At 43.2% G+C, this 17,982-nt stretch overlaps 1 protein-coding gene and 1 long non-coding RNA gene across 3 annotated transcripts in view; one reads left to right on the forward strand and one right to left on the reverse strand.

The window, feature by feature from the left end:
* The window catches only part of STRIP2 (striatin interacting protein 2), a 73,393-nt gene extending 59,993 nt beyond the window's left edge, over nt 1-13,400 (reverse strand). Inside the window, exons 1-8 of one of the 2 annotated variants that reach the window (XM_074267949.1) lie at nt 12,983-13,400; nt 9,831-9,900; nt 5,515-5,589; nt 4,761-4,895; nt 2,696-2,816; nt 1,664-1,732; nt 1,090-1,196; nt 203-330 (exon numbers count right to left, since the gene is read on the reverse strand). In XM_074267949.1, the coding sequence (XP_074124050.1) occupies nt 203-330; nt 1,090-1,196; nt 1,664-1,732; nt 2,696-2,816; nt 4,761-4,895; nt 5,515-5,589; nt 9,831-9,900; nt 12,983-13,129 (852 nt within the window). In that variant the 5' untranslated portion in view covers nt 13,130-13,400. The remainder of the gene's footprint in view (nt 1-202; nt 331-1,089; nt 1,197-1,663; nt 1,733-2,695; nt 2,817-4,760; nt 4,896-5,514; nt 5,590-9,830; nt 9,901-12,982) is intronic. The other variant, XM_074267950.1, reaches the window with a different exon arrangement.
* On the forward strand, nt 13,281-16,878 carry LOC141543099 (uncharacterized). Its single transcript, XR_012482328.1, has 4 exons — nt 13,281-13,925; nt 14,541-14,630; nt 14,697-14,854; nt 16,653-16,878. It is a non-coding gene; the product is annotated as an uncharacterized LOC141543099 (long non-coding RNA).
* Nucleotides 16,879-17,982: the final 1,104 nt, after the last annotated feature.

Below are 17,982 nucleotides of genomic sequence, written 5' to 3' on the forward strand. Positions count from 1 at the left end.
AGAAGCTGGGCTAAATTCCCCAAACTGCTCTCACTTAGGGGAGACCCGATGCCTCTGCTTGTCCTGTGAGCTCTCTGCTTTGACCCAGTGTCCCCCCCAATCTTCCCAAGCTTAGGAAGGCTGGAGGAAAAGAGCGGGTCAGGAGGATAGCAGAACTGGCCGCCCCAGCCATCCTGTCTGAAGGGACGGGGAGGGGACTCACCAGGACCACCTTCCATAGCAGAAGCAGGACCTTCTTCATGGGGAAGTGAGGCGCGAGGCCACTGCAGAATTTGGTGATCATAGAGAAGAGCAGCAGAACAAAGGGCTCCTCGCTGTGCACGGCAAAGCCTGGTGAGAACAGGTATGAGAGTCACAGGAGTAGGCCTCAGCTCCTGCAACCCTGTCTCATCTCTCTCCTGTCTGCTCCTCTCCTCCTCCCTCCCCCTCTGTTTATCTCTGTCTTTCTGTCTCTCCCTCTCTCCTTCTCCCCATCTCCCCCTCCCCTCTGTCTCTGTCTCTCTCTCATACACACACATCCTCCTGCACAAAGAAGGATTACTATTGAAATATACGGATGTGCAAGTGGCTAAGAGTCAGAGTGCAGTTCACCAAAAACAAATAAATTGTTAGCAATAAAAACAGCGGGAAAACTTACCTCTCTTCACTGCTTTCCACCCTAAAAAACCTTAATGAAAATTCACGTGCCCCCATTGACTATGTCAAAGATTTTACATTTCATAAACCATCCCCATCCCTATCCTATCAAATATGGAAAGGATCACGGCCTTTACAGCTGAGGAAACCAAGGCACAGAAAAACTAAGCAATTTGCTCAATATCAAACAGCAAGTAGGTCCTAGGAAGAGAGATTTAGAGTTGGAAGGGATTTCTGAGGTCCCCTAGTCCAACTCATCTCATTTTACAGTTGGGGAAACTGAAGCCCAGATGACAACAGAGCCAAGACTGGAATACCAAATCCGGGACCCTCTGTGGCAGCCAGGTCTGTTCCACAGCAAGGCCTGTGGCCTGAGACACAGGGCCATCTGCTTCTCCCTCCACAAGCCAAGGCCAAAACCCAGTTGGCACTCCCCAAAGTCACACTCCTCACTCAGCTCTGTTCGGAAAGTTTCCCGAGCTGCCCTCCATCCACTGGGGTCTGTCTCCCGTTCCAGGCGAATGTTCTCCACCATCAGGTACATGACACTGAGCAGCACCCTTGGGAGGGGGAGGGAGGGAAGAAGAGGCAGGTCAGAGGCCATTGTCATTGGGGGAAGGAGAACACAAAGGAAGATACCGTGTTTCACAAGCCTGGGTTTGGGAGAATGCTCTCTGTGGTTAAGTACTGGGGACCTAAACCCTCACCTAAGGAGTGGGCAGAGGATGATACCCCATGGCCTGGAGGAAGGCCAGGGGGCTAAATGAGTAAAATGGCGGGGAAGCAGTAAGCTATCCTACTGCTGCAAAACTTCTGCCCTCTGCTGAGCTCATCTGTCTAAGTTATCACTAGGCCCTAGCATGTTCACTTTCTCCCTCTAGTTCCCTGACAGCCCAGGAGCAGGACAGATCCCCAGAATCCTGGCCCCTGCTGCAGCCCTCTCCTATCCAGCTCCCACACTGAGAACACCTCTGGGTGGGATGTCAGGAGGGCCCTGGAGACCAGACACCCACAAATCCTTGTTCACCTGAGCTCCGTGCTGTCTGCGAGGGAAATGGCTGGTTTCCGAAGGGCACTGCTGCAGGCCTGGCTGTTGCTGCCACGAGGAAAAAAAAAGGCAGAATGAGAATTCCCTAGAGTCCTATTCACTGCCCCACCACCACCACCACCACACACACAGCATGAGCAGGCTAGGTCAAAGCAAAGAAAACCCACGGGAAAGATGAAATAATCACAAGAATAATTCATCTTTTTCTAGAACTTTAAGGTTTCAGGGCCCTTTCCACACATTTTCTCATCGACAAAAAAGAACATGGATTATGGCTCTATCTAGCTTATATCTCCCATGGTACTTAGCACAGCATTGGGCCTAGACCCCTTTGGAGTCTGGTGACTCCTCCTTAGAATGACTTTATATATTTAAAAAAAAAATTGTGTATGAACATGGATATATTCACAAATATCTATGAAATATTTTTTAAAATGTGAAAATAAAGATGTCTTTTTCCCCTACCACACTCTATCTTCTTATAGGTGTTAAGAACTAATTTTAGTTTGGTTATCGATATAGTAAATGATACTAATAATTTTCCTAATATTGTACCATCCCTGCGTTCCTAGTATAATCCTACTTGGTCATAGTGTATTATCCTGGGGATAACTTCTGTAATCTCTTTGCTAATATTTTATTTAAGATTTTTGCATCAATATTCATTTGAGAGATTGCTGTATAATTTTCTTTCTCCATTTTCACCCTACCTAGTTTAGGTATCAGCACCATAGCTGTATCAAGAGAATTTTGTCAAAATAGCCAAAAGGATTGACTAATTTTTTTTTACTATTTTTCAAAAAGTTTCTAAAATTAATAATAAAATAGTTTCTATATTGAGTTAAGAACTCCCAGTGCATGAGCAAACGGTAGAAGAGAATCAGCTGATATGTGTTTGGAGGGGGCCAGGTAGAAAAGCACCAGAGTGTGCTTTAGGTAGCACCCTGTTCCCTGCTGTGCCCAAAGCAGGGGAGCCTGGTCGTAAGAACAGCTATCCCCCAAGTCTCTCACTCAGTCTCCATATGCAGTAGCTCCAGGAAAGCAGTAAAAGTTCCCATTTGATAGAGGAGAAAGCTGTTATATCGGGACCAGTGCAGGATGTCAGCCTCTGTGTCACATTCACCAAAGGTGCCTGAGAGAGGGAAAAGTAGGATGAAAAATCAGGTAGAGGTCCTGGAGGCCATCCCTCCCCTGGCTGCTTGCTCTACCTATCCTGAAGTGCTAGATTTCCCCAAATCTTATAGGTGGGTGAGAAGGAAAAAGGGTCATGCTTCCTGGGTCAAGCCCAAACTCATTAATAATCAACCTTCCACTAAGTCCTTGTCTCTTCAGCTCTTTGTTCATTAGCTTTCATTTCCTGCCAGAAAAACTAATTTCCCCTCTTGGATCTCATGACCTCAGAGAGGTGAGCACTCTCAGATGGGGGGTGCAGATTCTACCCTATCCATGCCTTCTCATCCTGTGCAACTCTTGCTCATGTTCTCTTATAAAGTCTCCACAAAGGTCCATATATACTGCTTCTAGGGTAACCAATGCCTGGCTCAAAAAGTCATCTCTTCCAAGATGAACCCCACCCCAGTACAAGGACTCAGATTCCTCTCAACATTTTGCTCAAACTGTATTAACTTGAACTCTCCTTGCCTTTCCCTTTGTCAGCTTTTAGGCACCGGTGGTATATATTTTTCTTTTCTGTTAATTCATGCTTTATCCTGCTATGTTTTCTCTCCCCCACTCCCAGGGGCTTGATTAGGGTTCTTATATATAGGGAGGGTTTGATTTTTGACAGCCTGGAATCCAAGTCAGAATTACTTTCCCTACCAGGTAAATGGAAGTACTAGCCCAGAGTTGCCTAGAAAGATAGAGGTAGATTTTATGCACAGGATCCAAAAGAGTTAGACCCAAGTGCCATTACTCCAAATCCCCCTAGAAAGTATCAGGCAATCCCCAGTAAATAGCTACAGCTGCCCAGTGGATGAATGGGAGTTCTTGTCAATGCAGGGGATCAACCTCTTTGAAAATAACCCTACAGGGGCAGCTAGGTGGCGCAGTGGATAGAGCACCAGCCCTGAATTCAGGAGGACCTGAGTTCAAATATGATCTCAGACACTTAACACTTCCTAGCTATGTGACCCTGGGCAAGTCACTTAACCCCAGCCTAAAAAAAAAAAAAGAAAGAAAGAAAATAATCCTTCAACACTAGTAATTGTTGGTGGAACTGTGAACGGATCTAAGCATTCTGGAGAGCAATTCAGAATGTGCATACCCTTTGACTCAGCAGTGTTTCTACTGGGCTTATATCCCAAAGAGATCATAAAGGAGGGAAAAGGACCCACATGTGCAAAAATGTTTGTGGCAACCCTTTTTGTAATGGCAAGAAATTGGAAACTGGATGGATGCCCATCAATTGGAGAATGGCTGAGTAAATTATGGTATATGAATGTTATGAAATATTATTGTTCTATAAGAAACGACCAGCAGGATGATTTCAGAGAGGCCTGGAGAGACTTACATGAAAGGATGCTAATGAAGTGAGCAGAACTGAGAAAACATTGCTCACAGCAACAAGATTATACAAGATTATACAATTATACATCAATTTTGATGGACATGGCTCTTTCCAACACTGAGATGATCCAGGCCAGTTCCAATGATATCTTGTAATATCTTATCTTGTGATAAAGAGAGCCATCTGCACCCAGAGAGAGGACTGTGGGAACCGAGTGTGGTTCACAGCATAGCATTTTCACTCTCTTTTTGTTGTTTGCTTGCAATTTATTTTCATCATTTTATTTTCTGGTTTGATTTGAATTTTCTTGTGTAGCAAGATAATTGTATAAATATATATACATATAATGGATTTAACATATATTTCTGTCCTGTTTAACATATATTGGACTACTTGCCATCTAGGTAGAGGGGTAGGAGAGGGGGGAAAACTGGTACACAAGCTTTTGCAAAGGCTATGTTGCAGAATTATCTATGTATATGTTATGAAAAGTAAAAAACTTTAATAAAAAAATTAAAATTTTATTATTACACATGTGTCATCTCCCCAGTTTATTTGTGAAACACTTACCCTGGGCCAGGTAGAGGATAGCCCGAGCCACTTTCAGCCGTTGCTCCCTGTTAACCACCTCCAGCCGGTTCAGGAGACGCATTATATAGGCTTTCTGTGAGGCCTCCTCCAGTTCCAACCAGCCCCTGCCTTGTACTGGAGAGAAAGGAGGCCCCCGTGCCTTCTGTGAGCCCAAACTGGCCTATTCCCTCCTAGCCTAATGAATGGTTATTCTGAATGTCTCTCCACTTTCCCTCCCAGGCTTCTAACTCTCAAAACCTTCCTCCTAGCTGAGAAATGAAGAGGAAGTGGGAATCAAGGGTCCAAGGTGGCCAATGACACAGGAGTGTCAAGAGCTTTTAAAATCTGGGGACTTCAAAGAACTTCCAAGAAGTCAGTTTTCTGGCAGCAGGAAACAGACCTGGGGGGGGGGGGGAGGTTGCGGCTAAGAACATGCAGGTCAGGTGTCCTTTATCTGGGGTACATTTCATTCAGAGCAGCGAGGTTTCAGTTTTAATATATAATATTGCCCAAGCACCCAACCCAAGCATTCCCAATTTATGGCCCGCAATCTCTCCCCACTAGTTTGATTACTGGGGAATTCCTGAGATTCAGGAACAGGAAGACATGATTGTCCTCCTCTGTGGCCCCTTGTTAGATTATACCCAGGTTCCACAGGAGGAATGGAGGTCAGTGCCATATAGGTCAGTCAGAGAACTCTTGCTCCCTGGCTCTTAGGAGTAAAGGGCCTCTCATCACGGGGGCATTGGGGCACCTTGAGTCCTGAAATCCTCTTCAAAGCAGTGCCGATTGATAGTGAATTCTGGGTTTTCAGTGTAGCTGTAAAGTTCTGTGGGGGGGAACATAGGGGACAGAGAGTCACTGGCACTTTAGTAGTGGGAAGAGCTGGGGTTTCCAACACATTCCTGTGCCTAGCCCTGCCCAGATCCAGCTTCCTCCCCTTCTGAGGAGAAAGTTAAAAATAACCACCCAGGTCCCTAGGCGATTAGACAGTCAAATCTGCACTCCTCCAGCCAGCTGGCTACTGCAATAGATAGGGCAACCCAATTTGGGTTACAGAAAGAAGAAACAGAACAGCAAGGATTCAGTATTAAGAGCTGGGAAGTCCTTAAGAGTCCACTGATGAGGAAACAATGAACCCAGAGAAGTAAAGTGAATTTACCAACGTCATTCAGCTTGCTAGTAGCAGAACTAAAGATTAGAACTAAAAACCTAGGTCTCCTGGATCCTGATTCAGTGACCTTTAGCTTATACCACATGGTCTCTCCATTATTCCACTCTCTTGGAGTTTAAGTTTCTCATGGCTTGTTCATTTTGATTGAAATCAATTCCATCTCTACAGATTCGAAAGCCCATATCACTTTTTAAAATCCAGAGCTAAGACACTAGTGTTGTTTAGCACTCTCTGAGAAACACCCCCTCTACAGAAAGGAATGAAGTATTAACCACCAAGAAACAAACTGCAAAATGATTTTTAAAAATTAACAAGATAGAGTACCAGCCCTGAAGTCAGGAGGACCTGAGTTCAAATCTGCCCTCAGACACTTAATACTACTGTGTGATCCTGGGCAAGTCACTCATCTCTAATTGCCACAGCAAAAACAAAAAATAAAATAAGAGATTAAAGAGAACCAAACAGATATTGAAAGGGGCTAATGCTGAGTCATACTAACATAAATGGGGGAAAGAGAACAGAGACAGTGAAGTTATTTCAGGCAGAGACTACTTCTCTCTGAGGAGGGAACTCAAGGATCCTTTCCTATCATATCTGGGGCAGGGAAATAAATGTGACTAGAGAGAAAGAAAAAAGGCACCATGTACCTTGGACACTCAACAAATCACATCGACACTCCCTTGATCAATTTGTCTGGTTAAAGGTAGACAGTTCTCCATGGGTGGGACCCAATCTGCCCCTCCTCTAAGGTACATTAGACTACCTCACCGACTGGGCAGCAAATCTCTTTGAAAATTCAAATCTCATCACAGAAACTTATTAGTTGTATAACTCTGGGCAAGTTACTTAAGGAACAGGCTCCAGTAGGTTATCTATAAGATAGGAGTAATAATAGCATTATTATTATTAGAGCCCCTCAAAGGGCTCTAGTGAGGATCAAATATGCAAATATGCTTTGTAATGCTTAAGTCACTATATAATTATTTCTATATAAATTTCTTATATAAGTTATTTGCATAGAAATAATAATAATTATTACATTAGCCAAAGAATAGTAATTCTCCGAGACAGCTAGGTGGATAAAACTTGGAGCCAGGAAAATCTGAGTTCAAATCTGGCTTCTGACACCTACTAGTTGTATGACCCTGGACAAGTCACTTAACTCATTTGCCTCAGTTCCTGATCTGTAAAGACACTGGAGAAGAGAATAGCAAAGCATTCCACTGATTTCTACCAAGAAAACTCATAGTTGTTGAACTGAACAACAACAAAGTTAATTTTGTATGATCAACACTGAATAAAATCCAGAAAGAGATGTGCCCTAAGGATCGGCAAGGGACTTAGAGATACCAAGAATGGAGAGTACTCAAGACTGGTAAGTCCAGGTTTCTTGACCTGGAGCCACTTTTCATCAGCTAGATTCCCAGCTGAATTCATGAAATTTAGCCAGTATTCTACTGCAGCAATCAAATGAATCCAACAGGAAGCAACTATAGGTTTGAAAGTCCCAGAATGTGAAAAACCCTCATGTTTTCTTTCCCTCCCCCCACCCACAAATCTTGTCTTTCAAGACTATTTAGAGCTGGAAGAATTAGAGATTATCCCTATCCAATGGCCTTCTTTTATAGATTAGAAAATTCAGGTTTCTTATTAGTTGCATGATCCTGGACAAGTCACTTAACCCGATTGTCTAAAAAACAAAGGAAAGAAAGAAGGGAAAGAGGAAGAAAGGAAGGGAGAGAGAGAGAAAGGAAGGAAGGAATGAAAGATCTAATCAGTGGCAGGATCTGAATCTGAACTCAGTCTTCATGGCTCTTTCTCTGAGTCTCAATTTACCTAGCTGTCAGACAGAGGCAATACCTACTTTGTCACAATGATAAGATACAGAAGTGCAGAATCTAGGAAATAAAGCAGAAATGAGAACGAGGTCCCTCCAGGTGTGTATGGGGGTGGGGGGAAGAGGCAGGATAAAGCTACTTTGTTCTCTCTTTCCCTGTCATTCATCAAGACATTTTCCTCTGCATTTATTCCTAAGAACTTCTCAAAAGATGTGTCTTCTTCTGAGATAAACGTGCCTCAAAGTATCACTTCCATGTGACAGAAAATTTAATTTTCACCTCATCTTTTTCCCAGGCACGAAGGGAGCTACTTATTAATAACTGGCATTCGTACCTCACTGAACACTGAGGTCTTTAAATACTGAAGGGAGCACACTCTGTCTGAGCTAAAAAACAAACAACTGAAAAGCACCAGCCCAGCTCTGACAGATGAGTGGGATTTGCTCAGCTACAGTTTTAGGAATATCCCAGGATGGGGGTGTGGCGGGGGGGGGGGGGGGGGGGAGGGATAGTATACATGCAGAGGCCACTGTCATAATCCAGGCTGTTTTGGCTGGATCCTGCAGGTTTACATTGTAGGGTTTATTGTCTTTAAATATCACAGCACAAGATTTGGGGTAAAAGATTTCAGGGGAACAAATAAAATAAAATAATATTTATACATATGGTCTACTGCCCCAGACATTTTTAATAATGAAGGGGGGGGGGGAACAAGAGAGAAAATAGAGGAAGAGGACAAAAAGAGAGAAAGGAAGGAGGGGGAGAAGGAAAGAAAGGAAAGGAGAGGGGGAAAGAGGGAAAAAAGGAGGGAAAGAAGAATGAAAGATTGAGAGAAAAAAGAAGGGAGAGAGGAAGGAAAGGCAATGGAAAGGAGGAAGAGAGGAAGAAAATGATAGAAAGAAAAGAAAGGAGAGGGAAAGAAGGAAAAGAGCAAAGGAAAGATTTGGTTCTTCTCAATGGTTCAGTGATTCAAAGCCATCCCAATAGACTTTAGACAGAAAAATGCCATTTGCATCCAGAAAAAGATCTAGGGAGACTGAATGTAAATTAACACATGCTATGTTCAAGGCCAAGGATGAGGCATGTTACCCATATCCAAAGGAGGATAGAATCAAAATGCAGAATCTGGCATATATATATATTTGGACATTGTTATGGGCCAGAACTCTGAACTTGAAACAAAGGATTCTTACAAGGTACTAAGTCAGTGGAATAGATAATAGTTTCCTAATGATGTAGTGATAGATGTATACTCAGTATGGGAAGCCCTCATGGCCAGAGGAGACAAGCTCAATAGAAGCTCTTTGAGGCCGAGACAGATTCATTCCATCGTCTACCTTTGTGGTGGCTGGAAGTTGAAGTACAAACCTTTGCACTCAGAGACATTCAGAGAGATTTACAGGGCAAAGAAGGAGGCAGGAACTCAAACCTATGGAACCAAGGAGAGAGATAGACCTCTAAGAAAGCTAACTGGGCCCCAGGAAAGGAGACAAGACTTTGAAAGAGACAATAAAGGATTTGGACTTTAACCCCCAGCTACTCTTGTAGTGATTACTCTGAACTGAAATAAAGGCTGACTCTAGAGACCTCAAAAAAACCTCAATAGAAAATATCACATTTTAGAGAGAATATTATAGGACATTGTCAATGAGGAAATTTTGTTTTGCTTGAGCATGTATATTTGTTATGTGTTTTTTCTTTCTTTTTTTTTTTTTCAATTGGAAGGGGAAAGTAGGAGGAAGAAAAAAATGAAAGTTATTTTAAAATAAAATAAAATTATAAATACAAAAATATGTATGAAGAAAAATATTTGCTGAATATATGAAACTAGGTCTTCAATAAATAATTGAGGAAGGGAAGAACTAACCAATAGGAGCAAAGGAAAGAGCAAGCAAACAAATCAAGAGAAAAGGGAGAATTCTTTTTTTAGGAACAAACATCACAAATTTACTGAGTTGCAGAGAAGACTAGACAGAAAATCTGAAATCACAGGTCACTAGTGGGAGAGGTTAAACCATAGAATCCCTCTTCCCTCCCATCCCCACCCTTCCCTAGTACCTGATAACTCGGCCCCATGTTCATCAGCATCTCCATACTCAAACTCCAGGTTGGGACAATCCACTGAGCCCTGAAATGGAGAAGCCTTGGTTATATACGTGGAGAAGACTTTTTCAAAGACTGCTTGGGTTCCTTCTTCTTCATTGCCTTCTCCCAACCCCAACTTCCCTTGATTTAGCAGACCAAAGCCAGAGTAACAGCCCTCCTGGCCTGTTCAGACGTTTACTTACCCTTTCCAAGCAAGATCAAAATTCAAGAGAAAAAGTCAGTGGTTAGTCTTAAAGACTGGATACAAAAAGGGAAACTGAGGGCATGGAAAAAGAGAAGTGGAAAAAGGAGCTGATGTGAAAATCATAGCATATATCCTAATATTCATTTCAACTTACAACCAAAACTAGAAGAGAGTTGATCTGAAGGAAAATAGGAATTTACAAAAATCACAGAACCTTTATTTTCATTGATATAGGGAACTCTGAGATGAGGAAACTCCCATTAAAAATGCTGATCAGCACCACCTATGCCTAAAGCACTAAAAAGTTAAATGAAAGAGGAATGGGGAGGAGAGAGAGAGAGAGAGAGAGAGAGAGAGAGAGAGAGAGAGAGAGAGAGAGAGAGAGAGAGAGAGAGAGAGAGAGAGAGACACACACACACACACACAGACAGAGAGTTTCTGAAGAAGCCATCTTGGGGGCCCAGAAAGCTTTAATTCTGCCAAAAACTCAGGGTGAGATCTTAGGCAAGTTAATCTCTCCAGGCTTCAGTGATCTGATCTGTAAAATGAGGGGGTTGAACTGAATGATGAGTAAAGGGAGCTTGTAGTGAAGCTGATCATAAGGAGAGAAATATTTTAGTAGAGTGATTAAGTCCCATATTCCAACAGACATTCTCTTCTCCATGTGAATGCCCCTCCCAGAGATGAAGATATCAACATCCATACATGCCCATCCATCCCAAGTTAGCAGATCAAAGGTCCTTCACACTCTTAAGTCCATATTCTTATAAAGTCACTGTACTATTGGGAGGGGGGAAAGTCAAATGATGTCCCTTCACAAGCAGTGTTTCATCCCACTCATCACTGTGAGTATGGATATGAGAATCACATACCTTTGCAGGCAGTTATTCATAACTCAGTTACATTCAATAAATATTTACTAAGGACCTACTATGTGCTAGTACAGAGGATATAAATAAGAAAAAGAGTCTGCCCTCAAAGAATTTACAATCCAGTGAAGAAAGACAAACTGTTTCGGGGTGGAAGGTGGAGGACACCAGAGGGTAGGCTTTATAGGAACATCATGTTCTGTGGAATCCAAACCAAGCAGAGCTGCTGATGAATGGGAGTACCTCAGAATGCTTGTGGGCAGGCTTAATGAAGAGGTAGTCAAATCTTGTCCCAAATGTACTCAGTAGTCTAAAGACTACCTTTTAGTAGCTCAGATATGAGATTAGCCTTTGCCTCTACCTCCACCTGGGCAGGGGCTCTAGGACTCAGAGAAGCCTCTCTCCCCTAAGGACTATTGTCTCCCACCACACCAGGAAAGACAAGGAGAGATCTGAAGGTGAACAGTCATCATATCTGACGCCAGACACACTAATGATGGGGGCACATTGATAGAGAGGCAGCTTCCCCGGCTCTCAGAGAAGGTGGGGAAGAGCTAATTTTTAGGACAGCCTCTTAGCAGGAAATGAACACTGAGATGATCCAGTTAGCAATGAGTTTCAGAACAGGGAGAATAGAAACGAAAAAAAAATTAAGATGCAGCCCCAGGCAGACAGGGGCTAAGGTGTTGCTCTCTGCAGGTAGGAGGAAGGGATCCTGCAGAAACCAGACTGGTGGGTCAAAGCAAAGCTAACAGGCTGAAGGGGCTTAGGTTCACTGTCTCTTCAAAAAGCACAATCTGATAGACAGAAAGGAGCCTGGGGAGTCCCAGATTCCCTGGCTCTTACCAGCCGCTCTCCTAAAGCGTGCTATCAGTATGATGATGGGCAAGTGGTTTTCCCTCCCTTTAGTTCCTATCTCCCTGCCTCCCACAGCCTCAAAGAAGAGGGGCATTGCATATCCCAACAAGGTTTACCATCTGCTCAAGGGGAACCCTTCGGTCTACCCAGAAAGAAGGATTCACTCTATATGTTCTCCTAGTGGGCCATTTTTAACGGGAAAGGATTATGTCCGTTCAGGACAGTTCAGACCCATTAACCCCTGTGGGAAGGGAAGCTCCCCAGCTCGGACTTGCTCTTTCTCTCGCACACAGGCTGAAGAAGCCATAAATTCAACTTTTCCGATCTCTCCAATTCCTGTCACCCAGCCTGCTCACCATCTCACTGAGAATCCTGTTTGGGGAAGGAGATGAAAAACCTGGTCAGCAAATCCTCCCAAAGGGCAAGCCAGACGGGAGGATGGTCCTTGTGAAGGCTTTTGGGTGGTGGCCCGGTGTTCGTTCCCTGGTCCAATAAACACCACGGGGTGCTTTCTGCACAAGTCTTTAGAATTAGAATTTTAGAGCTGGCAGGGGCCGAAGCGTCGAGCCCACCCTCCTCCATTTCACAGTTGAGGAAACAGAAGGAGTATTTGCCCAAGGTCACAGAGGGAATTAGTAGGGGCTTAGACCCAGGTCTTTCGCCTCTTTTCTCCAGCACGCTCGGAGGCCCGGAGGATAAATGCCAGCCAACCCGGGAAGGAGAGGGAGGCCCGGGCTGCACAAAGGGTCCCTGCGAAGCTCGTTTAGAAAGGAGGCGCGCGGGAACAAACGCATCTATCCAGCTACATGAAGTCGCCCGGGGCTGAGGCAATCCTGGCTCCGTCCAAAGGACCAGGAGGAAGATTGAGGCCCCGGGCCCGGGAAAGAGAAGAGGGAAGCGCGGGACCTCCTCACCCCGTACAACGGACGTGGATTCCGAATCCACTGCTCTACTCCTTACTCTGTGTGACTGTGGTCAAGTCACTTAGTCCTAGGGCCTCGGTTTCCCTATCTGTAAAACCAGAGGTTCGGACTAGGACTTCCAAGGTGCTATCCAGCTTGGGATCTTTGGGTTCTATTATCTACGGGGGGAGGAGACGGGGCCCGGTACCTCTAGGGAGCTCACTCCCTTTCCGTCCTCCCCTCGCCGCAGCCCCTCCGCTCTTCCCTGCCCCTGCACAAGCCACTGCCCACCTCAGACTCCCTCCGCTGGTTCTTGAACATTTCCCGGCCCTTAGGCGACGCCTGCTTTCCCTTGCTGCCTCCTCCTCCTCCTCCGTTGCTGTTACCGTTCCCGGTTGGGCTACCGGCCCCGGGCCCGACGCCGTTGGGGTCCTCCATGCAGCTCCCCGCGACAGTTCAGCCCGCTCTGCCAGGAGCTTCCAGGGCAGCAGCACGCCCAGGGGAACTGTCCCCGCGACACTCACACCCCGGGAACCCCCCCAGACCCCGCCCCCCATCTCTATTGGCCAAGGCGACCCAACGGCAGCTCCACCCCGAGGTGGGATTGGTCGGGGGGATGTGCGGGGCGGAGGTTGGGGCTCATTCAGTTTTTGAGCTGTAGAGCCCCGGGCTAGGGTACTTCTGGTCCGCAGAGTACCACCAGGTCCCTAGGCCTCGGCTCCCCAAGCCTGCCTTCCCGGATTTGAGACTCAGTTTTTCTATTCTAAAAGGGAGGGGTTTTAAGCGGTCATTTCCCTCCCCCACCCGAGCTGTAACTGATCCTTTCAAGAAAGCATCTTCCAGGACTTGCCCCCAGGTGTCCCTCCCTCTCCTACAATTTCCAGCAAAGGATCAGAGAACATCTAGACCGGCCTCTTCACGGATGAATAAATTGGGGCTCAGGCCCAGCAGCTAATTAGTTTCCAGTTCCCCTTTATTTTCCATGTACTTGAACTCTAGAAGGAACTGAGCCTGTAGAGCCTGAAAAAAAGAAGTCAGAATAGTTTTGTTCAAGTAAAGGAAGGATTAGTCTAGTCGTGTCCGACCAGGAGTAATGAGTGAAACTTGCAAAAAGGCAAATGCCATGGAAATCCTATCAGTGACAGCTGTCTAGAGGTAGAATAGCTCATCTCCAATGATGGTGGGCTCCCCTCTTTGGAGGTCTTCCAGAAGGGGCTAAACGGCCACTTTTCAGGTACATTATAGAAGAGATTCCTTCATTTATGGACTACACCAAATGGTGAAAATTTCTAATTTTCAATACAAAGTAGATCCACTCGTGGATTCAAACCAGTTCCAATGGTTCAGTGATGAAGAGAGCAGTCTACACCCAGAGAGGAACTGAGTGTGGACCACAACATCGCATTTCCATTCTTTTCATTGTTGCTTACTTAAATTTAATTATTTTTTGTTTATTTGTTTTTTTTTGTTTTGTTTTGTTTTTTGCTGGTTTGATCCGATTTTTCTTGTGCAGCACCATAATTGTATAAATATGTATGCCTATATTGTATTTAACATATATTTCTACCATGTTTAATATATACTGGACTACTTGCCATCTCGGGGGGGGGGGCATGGGGGAAAGGAGAGAAAATTGGAATACAAGGTTTTGCAAGGGCTAATGTTAAAAAATTGTCCATCCATGTTTTGAAAAAAAAAAAAAAGCTTTAAAAAAAAAAAAAAGTAGATCCACTATAGGACAGCATTTATTTCTATCTATATGCATGAAAGACAGAAGACTCATAAGTACATATTGACAAATATTTAAAGCAAGATACAATAATCCATCTCTCCTATTATATTCTTTCAGGAGGATGACTTAAAAATATCAAAACATGAAACATTTTGTACATCTGCTGAATGGACACTTTCACCTTGGATCTTCACTGATGGATTCCAGGTGGGCTGCAGGATGGGACATGGCTTTTGTTCATCCTCCTGACTTCAATCATTTTTCTCTTCCAAGATGCTGTTGCTGAGATCACCTGCTGAACTACTAGCATGTGGATCCAGGAGTTCCCAGCCTGTGAAACTCATGAGATTCATGACAAGGCTAGAAAACAACCACCTCAATATTGCTATCCAGTCACCTGTGATTTAGGAAAGAAACCCAAAGCAGAAGAGGTAACCAGAGCCTCAGCTAGATAAAAATATGCATTTACTACCATTTTGTTTAAGAGAAAAAAAAATCCCATTCTCAAGTTAATGGAAGTAATAGAGAAATCTTAAAAGTTTTGATATGTTTGACAGGAAGAGGAAGCAATAGCAGAAATTTTCTCTTACTTGGAATTCTACTGAGTAGCTCGTCTTATTCAATGCTTTTTGCCCTTTTCCCTCAAACTCGTCATCATGGGGACCAAAGGCCCAACAGGAAACCTCTGTTTGAAAATGTCCTTTGGCACAAGACCAGGACACATGTTCTCAGAAATGGCCCAATTATAAGGTTTAGCTCTATGGAAAGTACTCAGGCCAGAGTGGATCAGAGATACATTTTGCTTTGATACAAAAGAATATATCCAACAAACATTCAAATAACACTCTTTCTCCCCAGTACATTTCCCTAAAATCATTAAACAGAACCTCCTTAGTGATTAGATTAATTACTAAATTCACCTTTGCAGTTTACTGATTGTTAGCAGGATACATCTTTTAATTTCAATGTTTTACTCTCCACAGGGTCACTGTTGAAAAAAAGGATATTTGAGCTGAGTTTTGTTGGCTTTTTGTATTGTTTTTACCACATTCTGGAGTACAAAAATATTCTTAATTTTGCATCACTTCATACAAAAAATTTCTTTGAAATCTCTAGATTCACTATTCCTTCTAGAACAATAATATTGTATTTTGTACAGTTTATAGTTGTTCCCAGGCTACATTACTAGGAATGCATTTTTTCATATTTTTACTATAAATAATATAGTTATGAACTTTTAAATATGAATATTAGTCTTGCTTTATTAACATCTTTGGAGCATAAACACAAGTATAATCAATTTGATAACTTTTCTTGTACAATCCTAATAGTCTTTTAACACTTTTGGGCCAATTAACAGCTCTATCAATAGTGAATTTGAAAGCCTGTCTTCCCTCCTTTGGGGCTACTTTCAATAGATGTTCAACCTATTAAACCTATCCAGCACTAAGAGCTATTCAATCTTGCCTTTATAGGTATTTAGGATTGAACAAATTTAAACATAAGTTATAAAGGAATTCTTGTAGAAAGAGGGTTGAGCTATGGGATATTGTCTAACTGAGATTTTCTGATTGTAATTCACAAATCACATAGATCAAAGGGGGTGCATGGTGACTTTTGAAGGAAGGATGGTCATGCCATTTTGCTTTGGTACTTGTCTTAGTTTCATTTCTATTTTTTTAAACTTTTAACTCCTCTTCCACCCCCAGAAACTTTCTCTGCCAATCCTTCCCCATAGATAGTATAGTAAATAATGAAAGAATGAAAAAATATTTATCAATATTTAGCACAGTATGTATATAAAATGCATATATATATACATATATATATATTAATATAAATGTCAAAGGAGAAATAATCCCTGCTTTAAAGGAGTTTATATTCTAATAGGGAACATTAACATAGAGGGGGATGGTGGACCAAGGAGGAAGTTTTGGTCTAGAGATTTGACCTATAGGACAATTTTGATCCATTACTGGGTCTAAAGGTGTAGAAAGGGAGGTGGGGGGTATATAGAAGAGGATGTGTATGTGTATGAATAAATACACATACATGCATGCATACACATACACACACAGAGAAAGGGGAAAGGAGGGTAATGTGGCCAGGGTGTGATGTGGATGGGATGTGAAAGTAAAAGCCTAGGATTCAATCCAGTTTTTCTATGGACCATGCCATAAAACAATAATGATTTTTTCCCTCCCTCCCTTTTTTTCTCCTCCAAAACAGATATGGAGGCAGGAGAGCTACAAAGAAACGGACAAGAATTACTATACCTGGGAAAAAACCTGTTCCTGTTCCCCTTCCCTTCTCCTTCTTCCCTTTCTCCCTTTTTCTTTCCACACACCTTTCACAGACTAGGCCATGATTTCTAAGGAAGCACCAGGCTTAAGGCCAAAACTTTGATTTTCTTTTTTTTTTTGTGTGTTAAATAAGTCAGATTCCAAAAGAGCCAAACTTTGTTTTACAATTCATTGTGAAGGAGAAAAGGGAGGGTGTTGAGGGACAGGACACAACCCACGCCTAGCCCCACTCAATGTGAAAAACCTGCCACAGCACAACCCACGATTGTCTCTTATTAAAGAACTAATTATTCTGCCTTCTTCTCCCTCCCCCCCCCCCCAATTTCTTCTGTTTTCCTGGGGTGAGAATGTGAGTGAGGATTGACAATTCCCAGAACTCCATGTTTTTTTCTTTACCTGCTGAACCAGTCAGCATTGGGACAGAAATAAGTGAGGAGGTGAATTTTATGACCTCTTTTTCTGCTCACCCCAAATGTGCTACCTCTTAAATAGAAAGGAAACCTACTCTTCCTGGTGGAAAGAGCACTGGATTTGGGAACTGGAAACTGGAGTTCCTGGCCCAATTCTTCTAAATCATCGTGTGCAGTTAGACAAGTAATTTTGCATCTCACTTTGCATCCCTCCTTTAGAGAAAGAGTACTAAGTTTGGATTTAGGAGACCTGGGTCTCTTCCTTAGACAAGTCACAGTCTCATTTGGAAAACATATCACTTTTATTTATACAATGAGATTAGACTAGATGACCTCTGGAGTTCCTTCCCATTCTGGATTCCACAAACCATATTACAACCTTAGTTTCTTCATTCACTTGTCTCTCTTTTTGGTCGTTGCAGTTGTGCCTAAATCTCTTACCCTATTTGCGGTTTTCTTGGCCGAAATACTGGCATGTTTTGCCATTTCCTTCTCTGGTGCATTTTGCTGATGAGAAAAGTGAAGCAAATAGGTTAACTCACTCACCCAAGTTACAGGCCAGATCTGAATGCAAGATGATGAGCCCTCCTGATTCCAGGCCTGGCAGTCTTCATTTGCTAAAGTTGGACAATTGCAGCCCAACCCTCTTCATTTTAAATTGAGGAAACAGAATTAGGGCATGTCCAGATAAGAATACCCAAGTCTGGGTAGGGGAGAGGGGAATTGTTACAAAAACTGCTTCATAAAGTCTTTTAAAAACTATCTCATTTCAGTTTTTCCATAAAATAGGTAAGAGATCAAAAACAGGGGCGTGATCCTCAAACATATGTCCATCTGTTCTTATTA

Source organism: Sminthopsis crassicaudata, chromosome 5, assembly GCF_048593235.1.
Source record: "Sminthopsis crassicaudata isolate SCR6 chromosome 5, ASM4859323v1, whole genome shotgun sequence".
Lineage (NCBI taxonomy): Eukaryota > Metazoa > Chordata > Mammalia > Dasyuromorphia > Dasyuridae > Sminthopsis > Sminthopsis crassicaudata.